This window comes from Mangifera indica, unplaced genomic scaffold (assembly GCF_011075055.1).
Source record: "Mangifera indica cultivar Alphonso unplaced genomic scaffold, CATAS_Mindica_2.1 Un_0033, whole genome shotgun sequence".
NCBI lineage: Eukaryota > Viridiplantae > Streptophyta > Magnoliopsida > Sapindales > Anacardiaceae > Mangifera > Mangifera indica.
The window spans coordinates 105,669-122,603 of NW_025401125.1; the positions used below are offsets into that span (position 1 = coordinate 105,669).

General features: G+C 31.6%; 2 protein-coding genes across 2 annotated transcripts; both read right to left on the bottom strand.

The window, feature by feature from the left end:
• Positions 1 to 1,190: 1,190 nt before the first annotated feature.
• On the bottom strand, positions 1,191 to 5,622 carry LOC123206360 (LRR receptor-like serine/threonine-protein kinase IOS1). The gene is made up of 13 exons (XM_044623539.1): positions 5,386 to 5,622; positions 4,753 to 5,293; positions 4,189 to 4,667; positions 3,943 to 4,084; positions 3,783 to 3,854; positions 3,623 to 3,694; positions 3,455 to 3,535; positions 3,042 to 3,199; positions 2,724 to 2,950; positions 2,513 to 2,639; positions 2,239 to 2,301; positions 1,922 to 2,111; positions 1,191 to 1,820 (listed from the first exon to the last, which is right to left on the bottom strand). Exons 1-13 carry the CDS (start codon positions 5,501 to 5,503, stop codon positions 1,400 to 1,402), a joined length of 2,691 nt encoding a protein of 896 aa, XP_044479474.1. The 5' UTR covers positions 5,504 to 5,622; the 3' UTR covers positions 1,191 to 1,399.
• Positions 5,623 to 8,490: 2,868 nt separating this feature from the next.
• On the bottom strand, positions 8,491 to 13,047 carry LOC123206365 (probable LRR receptor-like serine/threonine-protein kinase At1g05700). The gene is made up of 13 exons (XM_044623551.1): positions 12,882 to 13,047; positions 12,238 to 12,778; positions 11,673 to 12,148; positions 11,457 to 11,592; positions 11,293 to 11,364; positions 11,110 to 11,181; positions 10,936 to 11,016; positions 10,213 to 10,364; positions 9,866 to 10,092; positions 9,637 to 9,763; positions 9,433 to 9,495; positions 9,152 to 9,341; positions 8,491 to 9,020 (listed from the first exon to the last, which is right to left on the bottom strand). The coding sequence occupies exons 1-13, from the start codon at positions 12,967 to 12,969 to the stop codon at positions 8,612 to 8,614; spliced, it is 2,634 nt and encodes an 877-aa protein (XP_044479486.1). The 5' UTR covers positions 12,970 to 13,047; the 3' UTR covers positions 8,491 to 8,611.
• Positions 13,048 to 16,935: the final 3,888 nt, after the last annotated feature.

The following is a 16,935-nucleotide window of genomic DNA, read 5'->3' on the forward strand; positions in this document are numbered from 1 at the left end:
ATTTATACATTTTTAATATTTTTATTTATTTATTTTCTTATTTTTAATTGAATACTATAAATATATGTATATTTTAGTTAGTTAATTTATATAAGTTATTTGTCATTATGTCTCATTGATGATTATTATTATTTTTTAATTTCTTCAAATTATCTAAGTTATATTCAAAATGAGCATTAAGATTTTCAAGTAAAAAAAAAAAAGACATACATGATTTTGACACAATATCCAAATTATATTTAAAGTAAAAATTAAGATTTTAGATTTGAATCTCTGTAAAACTATTTATTATGCCTTCAATTGTGTAAGATTCAAAAGGTGAAGGTTTCACCACTAAAACTCACAGCAGGATGAAATTTTTACAGCGTGTTATTGAATTCGTGTGTGAAAGAAGGAAGGAAAGAAAATGACTGGTGGTTTACTTAAAACATCAAAAAAATGTGACCCACAACCAGCGGTTTACTTAAAACATCGAAAAAGTTTGACGGAACTTTAATAACCCAAAATGCACGTTTCTGTCTAAGGAAAAAAAAAAAAAAAGGTATGATAAAATTTATTTTAAAATCAAATCACTTCATTTATTAACCAATTTTAAATCAAAGCTATTAATTAGTCAGATTAAATTTATTAACCAATAATATATATAATTTTATACATAATTAATTAATAATATATCATTATATAATTAAATAGATTAAAATTAAAAATAAAATAACATTTAACACATAGTAATATGTTTTAGTTATATATAAAATTATGCACATAAATTGTGCACATAATTTTATTATTAAATTTTTTGTTAATTAATTTTAAATCAAATGTTAAAAAATTATCTTATTTTATTATTTTTTAAAAAATAAACTTGATATTTTATTAAAATTTTTTAAAACTGGTTTAATTCAATTAATTGTTTTAAAAAAGTATATTCACACTCGTAACCAATTCAAAAAATTGATTATTCTATATTTTCAAGTCAGTATCTAAATTAGTTTTTCAAATAATTTATTTTTTCGGTTAAATCAATTGGGTGTGACTGACTGCCAAATAATATTGAAACATCCCTGTATCTAACCTCCAGCATCATACCATGAAATGGCTCTGCAAACGCAGTAATTGCAAGAAAAAATCAAACCAGCTTAAGATGGTGACAGGACTTGTCCAAATTAGTGTAGTACTTGGCAAAACAAAAGTAAAAAGTGTGGTCAAGATGAATTACGCTAATTCAGTTACAATTGACATATATTTGTCTTCTCTAAGCTTTATGAAATAATAAAATCCATATTCACAATGAGTTTACAAACAAACAGTGTTAAAGCCATCTCTGGCTAAAAGTCTTAAATTATTTCTTTCTATATTGCTTATGAAGTCCTAATATAAACACTATCAGCTGGCAGAATGGCTACCTTGCTAAGGGAGAGAATTCTGCATTGATATTCAAAGTCATCGTTTCAGCATAATCATTTGATTCGAGGTCGCTAGAGTCCTTCCTTTTTCGGGCTGTCTCCATTGCTAAACACTCCTTTACCTCCATCACTACAGCATTCATTGTAGGTCTTCTAACAGAAGTTGAAGATACACAAGTCATTGCTATTTCCACAGCTTTCCACACAGAGTTAATGTCAAAATCTCCCTTTAACCTTGGATCAACAGTACTTCTGATATCTCCCTTGGCAAGCATAAAGCTAATCCAATGACTTATGTGAACATTGTCATTTTCAAGTGTTTTTGAAATCACAGGCCGGCCTGTTATTATCTCTAGGAGAACAACCCCAAAACTATACACATCACTCTTTTCCGTTAACCTATTAGATATATAGTACCTGCAAGCCAAAAAAAGTATAATTGATCTGTGTACAAGTATATCTGTTCTTGTTTTCACTCATGAAAGAAGTTTTAAGTAAAACTGGGCAAAACCACTTACTCAGGATCAAGGTATCCAGGGGTTCCAGCAATAATAGTTGAAACATGAGAGACACCCTCAACAGGAAAAGTCCTGGAAAGCCCAAAATCAGCCAGTTTCCCTTCAAATTTATCGTTTAATAAGATGTTAGTACACTTCACATCTCTGTGGACAATTGGTGGTTTACACCCGTGGTGCAAATACTCCAATCCTGCATTCAAAACTCAATGAAGTTTAATTTACTTGAAGCCTGCATTAAAAGACTGCTTCTAAAATGACTATTATCTTGTGTAATAAAAGATTTTAAAAAATCATCTTGCAACGTTCTGCTAGCTAACCTTGAGCTGCTTCGACCGCTATTTGAAGTCTCTTTTCCCAATTTAAGACATCTTTGCTACTATCTGCATTCACACAGAAACTGTTTAGACCTTAATGCACAATATGGTATGATTAAGTATTCAGCAATCTTGAATAATGTGGTTATAATTTCCAGTTCCAGAAATATAAATTGTATGACTTCATTGTTTCAAAAAGAAAATTTGATGAGACAAACATTAAAGCTTGTATGCAAGCATGTGTATATACAATAGAAGAATTCAAGAAGATTTATACCTGATAGATGCTCTTCCAAGTTCCCATTAGCCATGAACTCATAGATGAGTGCCATGTTGGTGTCCTCCTCACAATACCCCACAAGAGTTGTTAAGTTTCTGTGGTGAACTCTCAAAAGAAGCTTGACCTGCAATTAAGAAAATTTTCTTGTCATTAAAGAGAACTTCATGTCCTGTTTTATCACTTTTATATTGAAATTTGTAATGCATACCTCTGCTTGAAACTGCTTATACCCTTGCACAGATGATGGAGAGAGCATCTTTACAGCTACTTGAATATCATTATCTATGTAACCGTGGTAAACTGTTCCAAATCCTCCCTTCCCAAGAACCCTTTCAAAGTTGTTAGTCATTTTCAGGACATCAGAGTAAGAGAATTGCCGATTGTTTCCTTCAAACGACTCAAATGAGGAGATGGATCTGGTGTCCACTCTCTTACCTGTTCAATTATAATATAGCACAATAAGAATTTATCCAAGTAATGCATCTCTTCAAACTGTCAGTAATATTTGAAATAATGCGGTGCAAACCTTTGTGCTTTCTTCTTTTAAAGCTCCACCAGCTAATTAATGCAGCTAAGAGGATGAAAGCTACAGCCGCAGATGTTGCCACTGGAATAACTATGTTGTTCTTTTCCTTTGTCTTTTCACATGAAACTGCGTGACAAAGTTCTGGATTTCCCTCTAGTCTAGAATTGAGACAATAGAAGCTTGTAAGAAAATCTGTAGCATAAAGAGTTATCTAACAGTAATTTATTATATAATCTTCTGTTACAAATACATATAGAGTTGCTTCTTCTGGGCAAAGACTTTTAATGTTTAAGAAATAAAACAGAGGATTTTCAGCATTAATGATAGCTTAAGCATTTAAATTGTTATCAAACACAGTAAGTTTGCAAAATTAAATATCAGCAATCATTTGAAGGAGTCAAGAAGAAGTTTACCTTAATGTTAGTAATTTATTGTTACTTTTCTCAATCAGCTGGGCAGGAATTGAGCCAGAAAGATTGTTCCTTTCTAAGTTTCTGCAGAAGGAAATGTAGTAATGGTTGTCTTTTTTCCTTTTTTCGCCAAGAAACTTGCACACTAAGTTTTAATCTCAAGTAACTTACAGGAATTTCAAGGAGGTCAATTGAGCGAGAGATTCCGGGACAGGTCCTCGCAGATTATTGTCTGACAAGTCCCTGACAAAACAATGGACAATGGTTAGTCAATTTTTTTCTGTAATTATTCTGAGAACTTATTAACACCTGTGAGATATTTTACACTTACAAAGATGTAATCATGGTGAGATTTGACAGGTAAGTAGTTATGTTCCCTGTTAATCCACTTGAAGATAAGTTTCTGAAAGCAATTCAATAATGTCAATTCTAGAGAATTGGAATTAAGAAGCAAAGATATTATAATAGCTAGCTATAAGGCATGAACTTACAAGGATGTGATTCTTGGTGGATCATCTGTACCACCATAGCTGCAATTAAGGCCCTCCCACAAGAAAGCCTGAGGAGCACAAGGATCCCCTTCCCAATCTTTTTTCAATTCATAGACCAACTTGATATTTGTAATTGCATCAACTAATGTGTTGCCACATGATACATAAGTTAGAAACTAAAACTACAATCATTGAAGAAACTGGCATCAGGTTAGCCTTAAATGGCATAAATTGATAAGAACATACCATCTTGTTGGTCAGTTTGCGACTGCGGGAGTTTTACCACTGTGTAAACCTCAATGGCGTTAATGATTGGCGGATGAGTTGAATTTCTAGTCCTGATGATTGAGAAGTTGTATGTTCCACCAGTCAAGGCTTTTGTAGAGAATACGGTGGTCGTTTTCAGGTAATCTGGACTAAAAGGTCCATACCAAAGTTCTCCATTCAGAGTAATGTTGAATTGTCTGGTCTCATTTGCTTTCAGCTCTTCAAGTTCAGCAAAATGCATGTAAACATAAAATTGGGAATTGGGATTATTATCTGGTTCCAGGTAGAAATTCAGGGGCATGCTCTCATTAGTCGGTTTGGCAGCAGTTTCCATGACAATCGGTGCTGGTTGGTAAGCATTGCTAACATTGGCATCAACGGTAAGCGAAGTGCTCAAGTTTGACCACTTATTGAAATAATACGCGGTCCAAACACGATCATAAACATCTTCTTTATACCTGGCACATTGCTCATTAATCACACAAAGCACATAAACATTCTTTATTTTCTTGCATAAAAGTTATGGTTAAGAAAAAGCCTCACCTGATTGTTTTACCCGATGTTGAACCCATATCCAATCGCACAAAATTTTCCAGAGATCCAGTCTGAGTTACATAAGCTGTGCTTCTCAAAGGCCTTAACTCTAGTGCTGAAATAAAAGGTGTCCCGGAACCAGTATTCACCAGACACACATGCAAATAATTTGAAGCAACAACATGAATTATCTCCGGGAATATAGAAGTAGAGGCATTTGATATTATGACTGTTTCCCAAAAATTAGGCCCCACGTAGAGATCAAATTGAGGCAGTTTGTTCAATCTATCATAGTTTCCATACAAGAAACTTCCCCTTATTAAATATTTCCCACCGCTGGTAAGATTTAATCTGTAGCAATTTCGTTTCCCTTCAGGAAAACTTCTGACATGCCACATCTGTCGTTGCATATTAATTGTATATTCATCTGGCACAGAGTATGAAGAGCCAGTGTCTGTATAGTCAGCATCCGAAGTATAAATTATGCCTGTTGTTGTTTCAGTATAGTTTGGAGAATTCCCTGGTAACCCACAGTCCAAGCTGATGAATCCTGACAGAAATATATGAGCAGTTAAATTCCCAGTTACATAAACAGAAATAAAACTTCAACACATCCAAAATTCAGATAAACGATTTGCTAACCTGATTGATTCTGTGCAGAAACAAGAAGAGTAAGAGTAGAATAAACTAGTAATAGCAACACAAATCTCATGAAAATCGCCATAACCTTTCTGGGGCGGACCAAACAGCAGATCAACATTCAATCTTATTATTTATACAGACGAAGTTCAGGTGTGAAAAACAAGAATGGCCACTTGACATGGTCAAATGCAACTGTTTTTGAAACTTGTTTTTTACTTTTTTATTCTTTTTGTAAATTGAATGATACATGTAAACATCAGTTGGCTGACATTGTTGAACGAAGACAAAGACTTGGTAAGAGTCTTGGCGATAAAAACAAAGCAGCCCAAATCTTTGGACTGGCTATGATAAAAAGGATCAAGGGTAAGCTTGATGAATAGATCAACATGTAAACTTCAGGTTCCTGGAAGGTTACCTAGGCGTGTTGGAGGAGAAACATGAAATAGTCTTCTTGCAAGTGGACCTCTTCCTAAGGTTAAAAATTAAATGGACGCTTGTGAATTAAAAAAAAAAATTAATGCCAGCACGAGGTAAGTTTCTAGAAAGGTACAAAACAATCTTGAAGTTATCATCGATTAATTTTTTATCTTTTCTTTTTATCGATATTATTGGATCAATTTTATTAAAAAAATAATAATAATATAAATATATATTTTTTCATATAATTATTTATAATTTTATATTTTATTTAAAATTATTTAATTATATAATAACATATTTTTTATATATCTAAATTATATATTTAAAGATATGTGTACATAATCTTATTATTTATAAAATATTATGAATAAATTGTAATAATAAAATAAATATCTTCTAAGGGAATACACATCTGTGAACTTTCAAATAAAAATATTTATTTTTTTATTTATTTCATAAGTTCATCAAACTTTTAATATATTACCACTCACACTTTATTTCATAATTTACTATAAATAATTTGAGAGAAATTTTGAGAATAATAATGGCATGTTTTCTCCTTTTAATTTCATCTTATTTTGACCTGGACCTACTTTCAATTTTTTTATCTTATAGTGTATTCAGTTTTATAGTGTTAAGTTACCTCATAGTTAAATCATATATCTTATTGTATATTAAAAATATAATTTTTTATATTACATATCTTATCATATTATATGATACGTTTTTAAAAAATAAAATAATAAAATATTCATAAAATAGTAAAAAATTTAATTGAGACAATATCATTTTAAAAAATATCATAAATATCTCTAAAAATTTAAAATTTCTCATTTTATCCCACTGCATTAAATTTTTTTTTTTAAAAGTATATCACAATGTATCAATAATACTTATCATCTCATATTAATTTAATATATTATATTTATCATATCGTTTTTTATCTATATCGTATCATATCTTTCATACATATCATATATAATAAAATATCGATACTCATATTTAGATGCCTTGCCAATAATAGATTATTTTTTTCTTATGTTTCTTAAATCCTTTTTGGTATTATTACAATGAGTTCAATTTTAGGTATCAATCGTGTCCATGTGTGATTTGATAAAAATAAAATTAAATTGTGGTCGAATGCTTCAATATAAAAGACAAGCAAAACATAACAAAAAGGTATCAACATATTTTATATATCCTATCTCCATTTACATGAATTATACCTGAATCGGGTGTTCCTCATAAACTATCATCCAAACTAGCTAGGCTTATAAATCCTTTAATATGGTTATAGAAATCTGCTAATGTGAATATGCAATGTGTCAATATGAAACAAAATGTGAAATTTTCAAAACAATTGTAACATTCTTACGATGGTTTGGTCAACTTCTGGAAGTTTTAATATTTCTTTATGATAAATTATATGAAATTTCTAACATTTGGCACACAATGAGGGTCTAGGCCTCTAGGGTAAACCATTCCGTCCCCTGCATTGACTAATTCTCACTTGTCAAGCTCAGAACAAAAATAAATAAGGTCAACATTAGAATTGCAATAAAATATAAGAGGCTTAAGAAAATTTGAAGCTTTTTTTTTTTTTTCACACCTTGCATAAATTTGAGGCTACCTAATTCTATATAATTGAATAGATCAATTTCAATCTGGATTCTTCAATTTTAATATATCTTAGGCCAAAAGACTTATTCCCACATAAGGTATGGTAAAATTTTAAACTCCTACTCTTTAACTTTCAAAAATCTAAACACTTACCTATGATTTAAAAAACTAATAATTTTTTCCCAAAAGTAAGTTAAGGTTATAGATAAAATCATCATTTAATAATAATATTTAAAGTTTATACATTTTACTTCCTTAATTTGAAAAATTAACAATTTTTTTTTAAATTAAGTTTTAAAAAATAACATTTTTTCTCTATTGAGGGTTTTCAATATCGCAGATGAATTTTTGACCAATGATAACTGATCACTCTCCTTTCTAGTGTTGTCTCTCCTTCCATTTTTAATATCAAACCAACAAGACCGATTTTCTCGTCTAGACTATTGTGGTCGCCAATCACTTTCTCTATAGCAATTGTCTCAGTTGATGAATCATTGCCTAAATCAATTTAATAATTTTTTATCCTAGATAGTTTTCCTTTCGTATGTTGGACTTTTGTTAGGTCCACTTTCTCTAAAAGCTAGTAGCTCCAGAAATTTAGTCTTGGACACAAATTCCCAAATGACATTTGAAGCTTTTTGTGTTCTTAAAACTTTTTGTCTAACTTTATAGATATATAACCGGAAAACTAGTTTTGGTAAGGGGAAATTCTGTCCAATTTGGTCAAATGAATAAATCTCAAAATATAATAGTCGGATTATATTAAATAAATTAAAGTTTCATAAATATAATGAAGATTCAAATCTAAACTTTTCTTTTTTAAATTTTAATATTTCATCAGTTTTGTTAACTTTAAAAAATGAGAAACAATAAACTTTACAATTGATATGCTAGTGCTATTGTTATCACCAATGTGATAAAATAAAAGACATAAACCAAGGATATAAAGCAAACCTGAAATCTGTAATGCAATCATATAAAACACTCATAGTACATAAGAATGTGATTACAAATAGAAACATCACGCTTGAAGCACTAAAGTAAAAGTTTTAACATAATATAATGTGATTGACTGAGGCACCAAAACCATTACGTTTATTTGATTTTTCATAGAATTCAGACACCAACTGAAGTTGAAGAAGCAATGAGACTCGAAAAGCCATCTTCATTTGCTGACCTGAAAGAACTACCTTGCCGAAGGAATGAGATCAGTTCCTAAATTTAGGGACACCATTTCATGATGATTTCCTGGTTGAACCCCACGTCTTTCCTTCCGAGCAATCTCCATTTCTAAACATTGACTCAGTTCCCTCACTACATAATTCATGCTTGGCCTTTCATCGGAAGTTTGAGACACACTAAGCATTGCTATTTCAACAGCTTTCCAGGCTGAGTTGATGTCAAAGTCTCCTCCTAACCTTGGATCGACTGTCTTTTTGATATCTCCTTGTGCAATCATGGAACCAACCCACTGGCTTATGTGATTATTCCCATTGTTATTTGCAATCACCGGTCGACTTGTGATCAACTCCAGAAGAACAACCCCAAAACTATAAACATCACTCTTCTCAGTTAATCTATATGTTTGACAATACCTGCAAGTTCAAAAAGAATACTTACTCCATAAAAAATTTAAAAAAAAGGTTGGTAAATCTTGCTAAACCAACTTTATTAAGGTGTTCTTTCTTTTGATCACTTCAAGTATGAGATGAAGAAAATTACTTACTGAGGGTCAAGGTAGCCGAAGGTACCAGCAACACCTGTTGACAAATGAGTGCCACCTTCAACTGTGAAAGTTTTTGTGAGCCCAAAATCAGCTATTCTGGCGTGGAAGTTTTCACTCAATAGGATGTTTGCAGACTTGATATCCCTGTGTACTCTGGGTGGTTTACAGCCATGGTGTAGATACTCCAATCCTGCATTTCAAATTCCCTTAACCAAGTTCACCTAAAGGCCCAAATATGAAACTAAATGAAAGCTAAACGAAAGACTTGCAAATTGATTAACCTTGTGCTGCCTCCACCGCTACACGAAGTCTCCCTTCCCAACTCATGACATCTGCACTCTTATCTACATCCATACAGAAAAACAAATAAATTTACAACTGATTCTAAGTTTTCTCTTTTTGATTATCTCTCTTGTCATCCATTTGGTTTGAAAGTTTCAGAAAATGAAACCATTAATTATCAAATGGCCTAGTAAAAAACTAACTTGACAGATGCTGTTTCAAGTTTCCATTGGCCATGTACTCATAGACGAGCCCAATTTGCTTGCCTTCAGCGCAATATCCGTATAGGGGTGTGAGGTTTCTGTGATGCACTGTCTGAAGAAGCTTCACCTGTAAATTAAAAAAATCTCTTTAGACTTCACATCGCACGCACATAATAAGTAAGCAAGCTCAAAAGACTAAATGCAAGTTCTATTAAGATTCACATGATACCTCTGCTTCAAACTCTTCATATCCTTGATTTGATAATTCAGAAAGAATTTTCACAGCAACTTCAGTATCATCATCCAAGTAACCATGGTAAACACTTCCAAAACTTCCTTTACCAAGTTCTCTTTTGAAGTTGCCGGTGATCATCGAGAGCTCAGCATATGTAAATCGTCTGATCTTTTCCGTTAACACATATGATGATTTTCTTGGGGTTCTTCCCCATATATGTCCTGATTAAATCAATAATCAGAGTAAGAATAATACTAAGATACATGTGAAAATACATGAAAATTTCAGGTGCATGTGCTCTGGACTCTGGGGTTACTAATGCTAGCAATGCAAAAAGATACCTCGCCTTGGACATTTAATTCTGCAGAAAATAGCCAATGCAGCTGATAGTATGAACAAGGCAGCGAATGCTACTACAACTGGAACAACAACATTGTTCTTCTTTTTCTTGGCGCATGAAACTGAAGCGCAAAGATAGGGATTGCCATCCACACTTCAATCAAACACCAGTGAGAACAAATGTGAGAGCTGAGAATTATAAGTATTAAATAAACTGACCCAATGCAAATTGGGGGTTCACTCCATTTTTTGGGCAGATTGCCAGACTGAAGCCCAAATTGATCCAGCCCAAGATTGATCAGGTCTTTATTTACTTAAGAACAATAAATATAAAATAGTACAAATTTAATTGAATATTTCTTATAAAATTTAGTAAATTCTTGCTATGGTAAATAAATAAATGTAAGTACCATTATATAGGTGTAAACCCATAATCAGAGCTGAATTACAATGCCCAGAGAAAATTATAAACAAACTGTTTGATATGAAAAACTCATTATGATATTTGACCAAAATAATAAAAATATTTTTTTACAATTAAATTTAAAGGTTGACTTTAATATACTAATGGAAATTTGATCTTTTCAAACTTAGTGGTTGGAAATCGGTCATTTCATCCAACCTTGGATGGGAAACTTTTTTCAGAAATATCACTGAATCGGAAAATTTCAAAGTGTATTTGACTTCATATGGCATTACAGTTGTTCACAGGAAGAAAATCGTACTTTAATGATAGGGAACCACTTTCTGATCTTTCAATAAGATCAACTGGAAGTGAACCTGTGAAATTATTTCCACTTAACTTTCTGCAAAATTCATACCAGAAATATGAATTAATCCCTGGTTTTGATACCAAGACACATCACATTTCAATTTATAAATCCCACGAATTAACTTACAAGGTGTTCAAGAATTGCAGTTCAGACAGAAACTTAGGCACTGATCCAGTCAAACTATTGTTTGATAAATCCCTGAAAATTAAAAAAAAAATTAATTTGTTCAGTCAACCAATTGATCTCATCTTCAATAGGCTGAAGATTCACTAAATTAATCATGTGAGATGGAGATTTATATATACTTACAGTTGTTGAATCATTGTAAGATTGGAAATGTAAGGAGGTATTTCACCAGTCAACCCATTTGAAGACAAATCCCTAAATTCATGTCCATTCATTTTATTAACAAAGTGTCATTAAAATCAAACTAAAAAGTTAAATAAAATGTGTTATTGAAGACATAAACCTACAGGGAAATAATTCTTGGAGGATCATAACCATTGAAGTCGCAATCAAGTCCAGCCCACAAGTAGTCTTGAGGAAGACATGGATCTCCTTGCCAATCTTTCATCTTATACAATGACTTGATATTGTTGATAGCATCAGCTAAAGTTGCAGATTCAGCAGAATAATTAGTATTAAAAATTGTCTGTACTGTTAGATGCTAGCAATTTGGAAGAGCTTACCATCTTCTTGCTCAGTTTCTGATTGGGGGAGATCTTTCACCACATAAATTTCGACTGCGTTGAGGATTGGAGGCAGGGTTGAATCTTCAGTTTTAATTATTTGAAACACCAATTGTGCTCCGCTCAAGGATGAAGAGGTGTACACAGAGAATGTGTACAAGTAAGTTGGACTCGTAGGTCCATACAAGTAGTCTCCATTCACAGTAATATTGAATCGTCTGGACTGATTTGCAGGAAGATGTTCAAGTTCAGCAAAGTGCATGTACACATAAATCTTCGAAGTCGGATCCACAGGTGTGAAAGTGAGTTGCAACGGCTCACTTACATTTTTTGGTATCCCAGCACTTTTCATCACAATTTGTGGAGGCTGAAAGTCATTGTGACTATCAGTATCAACTGTGGCATCGGTAGTCAACTGATCCATGGTGGAATCGTTATACGATACCCATCTTCGATCAAAAACATCATCTGGGTACCTACAAGATTGTAAAAATTTTCTTGCTAGTTAAGCATAGGGTGAACTTATCTTAAATTTGTAGCCATAATTGTCACCTAAATTGCTCACCTGAGTATTGCATTTGTAATAGGTTGAACATTCATCCTTGCATAGATTATAAGCGAGTCAGCTGATTGAGTTACATAAGTGGTATTTTTCAGTTGCCTGAATTCTAGAGATGAAATCAATGGTGTCCCTGAGCCTGTATTCACCAGACAGATGTCGATATAATCTGATGGCGAAAAATGTATGATTTCCCTAAACAGGATGGTGGAAACATTGCCAAGAACAATAGAATCCCACTGATTAACCCCCAGGTACAAATCAAATGATTGTGGTGGTGAAGCTTTGTCATCAAAATTTCCATAGAAGAAGTTTGCCCTGATCAAGTATCTACTTTGCTTGGTGACTTTTATATGGTAACAATTTTTGGATCCTTCAGGAAAGCTTCTGAGAGTCCATAGCGGTTTTTGAAGACTGTCTAATTGATACGTTGCAGACACACTGTAGGTCACCCCAGTTGCTATGAAGCTTGAATCAGAAACATAATAAAGGCCAGTTGTCGGATCAGTGTAGTTTGAAGTTGCTCCACAATCTATGCTGATAAATCCTGGAAACAGAAGTAAAATCATTAGCTAGTTCCGAGTTACATTATCCATGGCAATCAGTGTTAATTTAAAAAAAAAAAAAAAGATTCAGAAATGAAAGTTGACCTGGTTCCTGAGCATGAACCTGCAGAAGAACAAAGGCAAGAGCAACTAGAAATGCAAAGCATTTACAGTGAAACATTCTCATGGCCATCTTCTCTGGTTTCTTCCAGGGAATATGATCAGATTAAGAAGTTTTAATTTGGCCAGTCATATAGCAATTCATTTAGCTATGTATGTAGCTGTAGAAGCTTGCATGTCAATAAAATGTAGAATATTTGACAATGAAAAGTCTTCGTATAATTAAAGTCTAATATTCCAGCTCTATTTCTAACTCAATTGATGCTCGAGTAATATTAAAATGAATCAAAGATTTCCAAGTCAATGTGATAGGCGGGATCCATAGGTTGCAGCCAAAGGAGAAAAGTTTGACCAAATTACAGTCCGAAGATATCATGGAGAGGGAATAGTAATTTACAGCCTACGAAATCCATCAAGGTTGTAGAGTATAGTCAGCTGGTAGCATCTAATTCAGGATGAGACAAATCTTGCAAAGCCATCACAAACTACTGCAGAAAATTGATTTTCAATAATGATTCTGCCATCTATTTACTGTGTTTATCCAGAAGAGTGAACTATTATTTTCCTTTTGTTTTTTTCCCTGATCTAAATGACACTTTGCCACCCATGAACTTGAAAAAGGACAGCGTCCAACTTTCTTTTTAATTTTTTCTTGTTTAACAATTAAAAGGCATAAAGGTAATTAACCGAAAAAATAGTGAATTAAAAATATTATCCGAAATATTAACTATTGCGCTTGACAACAATCCTACTATTAAATCTACCTTTGAAAACTCCAACCGTAACAATCCGGCCTTATCATCTTAAACCCTCCCAAACCAAACAACTCTTCTTCTCGTTTACCAATCATCCTGCCAAATCATCCCACCTCTCGCACATTATCTTCACCTCTTCTCTCGTTTCAGCTCTGCAAAATTCTCCGTCTCTACCAAACAAACAAATAAACTGAGTTTTATTCTCTTGCTAGGAGATTCAATTTAAAGATTTCAAAGGCAATTTCAATTTCGGTTTCGAATTCAACGATTCTTTCTATCTATACAAAATGTTTGACTCAAACCGAGCTGACTCGATTTGATTCAAATTTGCTTAGTTCAAATTTAAACAAAATTTAAGTTAGAAAGTTCATCTCATTTTAAAGCCAAACTGAATTTGAGCGAGAGAAAATTCAGCTTGTGACTCGAACAAATTAATCGATTCGGTTCAAACTTGACGTCTGACTCTATTCAAATTATGTTAAATAATTATTAAACAATTTTATTTTATCAATGAATTACAAATTTAAACCATGAATCTGAGCTATAGATTTAAATTATAAATACGAGTTAAACTCAAATCGAATTATTTTTATTTAAATCAAACTTGAACTGAATTTGAGCCACGAGATGTTTAGATTCAGCTTGATTCATATCCACCCTATTTGCACATCTATTCCTTGGATAATCTAGTCACTTCTTGTAGTTAGGATTGATGCAATGGTGGTGTGAGTGGTTGTGGCGGCAATTTCGAATGGGAGGCGGTGAAAGGATGGCGGTGATGGTGGCTAATGACCACCTCGACCTATTTCCCTCCACAAACGCTTTCTTCAAAGATTCCATCATCAATGTCATTGACATCTTAACCATGTCGTGTGCTCTTTTCTTATTGAAGAAGAAGTTTGCAGATGACTTTATATTGAACAAGACCATAAAAGAAGGGTTTTGCCTAATCAAAATAGTGTTTTAGTCAGAAAGTTTGGTGGGGTTGTGTGTTCATGAATTTTATGAATCAATAATTAAAAACTCAAAGAAAACAAGTGGAAGATAAATTAATTTTTAAAAATTAACTATTTTTTGTAAAAAAAAAAAAAGATAAATATATAATTTACATTTATTTGATAAATTTATAATTTTTTTAATATTTTAATATTAAAATAAATAAACAAAACTAATTAAATTTATCACGTTAATATTTAAATTTTAGAAGATAAAAACTATAAGTAATATTTTTTTTTCTATTTTTGCCTAAAATTTAACAACATTTATCCAATAGAAAACAGCAAAAAATCGTTTTTAAAATTTAAATGTGAGAACTTATCATTCATTCATGTAAAATAAACACGTGGTGGGAAAAATACCCCCACCCGATTAGATTACTTAATTATAATTTAATTTAATTTTAATTTTGTCCATTGGGGATTATATTTTTCAAGTTGATAGGCAAAGGCCTCCGACAGAATAAATTAACTAAATGTTATAATGTCAAGTTTGACATTATAAATTAATTAAATATTATATCTGATTTCTCACATCCACCAGGCCACCACTTGGTTGGTGGCGAGGATGAACATTTAAAATACTCTGTTCAAAGCTTGACAATTCAAAGTATATAACTTGTGATTTATTGTTAATTTCCAATGTATTACACTATTATTGTCAAATAATGACGATTTGCCAGCTATAAATATTTAAAAACTAGGAATAATTTCTTAAACAACATTAAAACAATATATTTTCAATGTTGATAATGTATTAATTTATATTTATAATATAAAATCGTTGACTGGCGATATAATATATATATATATATTGTCAATCTGTCTCGGTCCCCGTCTGATTTTCACTTTTTAATCCTAAACTAAATCAGAACCAATAAACCAAACCTTATTTTCATTTTTAAACCTTAAATTTGACAAAATAATGCATCCATTATCAATAATCAATTAATCATACAATCAACCGGGAAAAATAACTCACTTATCCTCAACAATTCATGTTTGGGTTTTTGTATAATTAGCTTTTCAAACTATCGGCTGTAAAAGTTGGTTCATGGATAAACACTCAACAAAGTCAAGAGTTGTGCGTCCAACAATAACACAGAGATATTTTTGAAACTCGACAGTTACCGTAGTATAAATACACACTCTTTTATGATAAAATTCTAATATCCTAAATTTAAGGTTTGATTGGATCTTCTTATATATAAATAAATGTCTTTACCTTTGAGTTTTTTTCTTTCACAATTGGATTAACGTCGAATCGTCGTAGAAAATAAGTAATTGACGTGCATTAAGTAAAATTCACGTTAAAATAAAAAAACAACAAAAAAATCATTTTCATATGGTCCCTATATGTCTAAAACTGCTAATTGAACGATCAGAAAAACTGGCTGGTTTCAACATTATCTGTGGTCTGATGGCCTCTCAGTCCGACATGCAATTTTGTAACGTATATTGTGTTGTGTCGTGCAGCGAAAATTGGATGCCATTGCTTTCTTCAAAATTAACCTTAGTAGGCAGTTGGTATGTATCTCGACTCTGACCAGTCTAACAAAATAAATGAAGGGAAATATTAATAAAAGACCATGGACTTATTTTTGAGCCAGCACATGTACTGTACATTATAAATAATCCAAGTAATATATCTTCTCCCCAATAAATTTGGTCCTACACCATTAACATGGAATTTTCTTCTCAAGGCATCAATCAGGAAGGGCCACGGATATAGATGATGTTTTTGTAGAAGAACATAAGGGCTGTTTGGTTTCAGTCAATAAAAATTATCTTGATAATCTATCTTTTATTATTTATACTACCTTGATTGATTTGTCGATGTAATTTTTTATTACTAATGATGATGTGACAGATAATATCGATAATAATCTGATTATCGTTTTTAGTTTAAGTATTAAAAAATTATGAAAATAATCTTCATTTTATTATAATTATATTCTTATTTATTAATTTTTTAAGACAAAAATAACTTCATTTTCAATTAATATAACAAATAATATAAAAAATATTTTAGAATAATTATATCTAAGGGTATTTAAATAAATTAATTTATTAGTATTTTTTTATCACTCTAACCAAATATAATAATTATTTATATCTACTCATTTTTATCAAATTTTATCAAATATAGTAATCATTTATACTCGGTAATCTTCTAAGTAATTTATCTTTAAGATAATTTTTTAATTTTGTTAATAAAACATTATCTAAATCAAAGGTCCCTAATAATATTCAAACATAATGATATTGTTTTGTGAGGACTTTACTTGA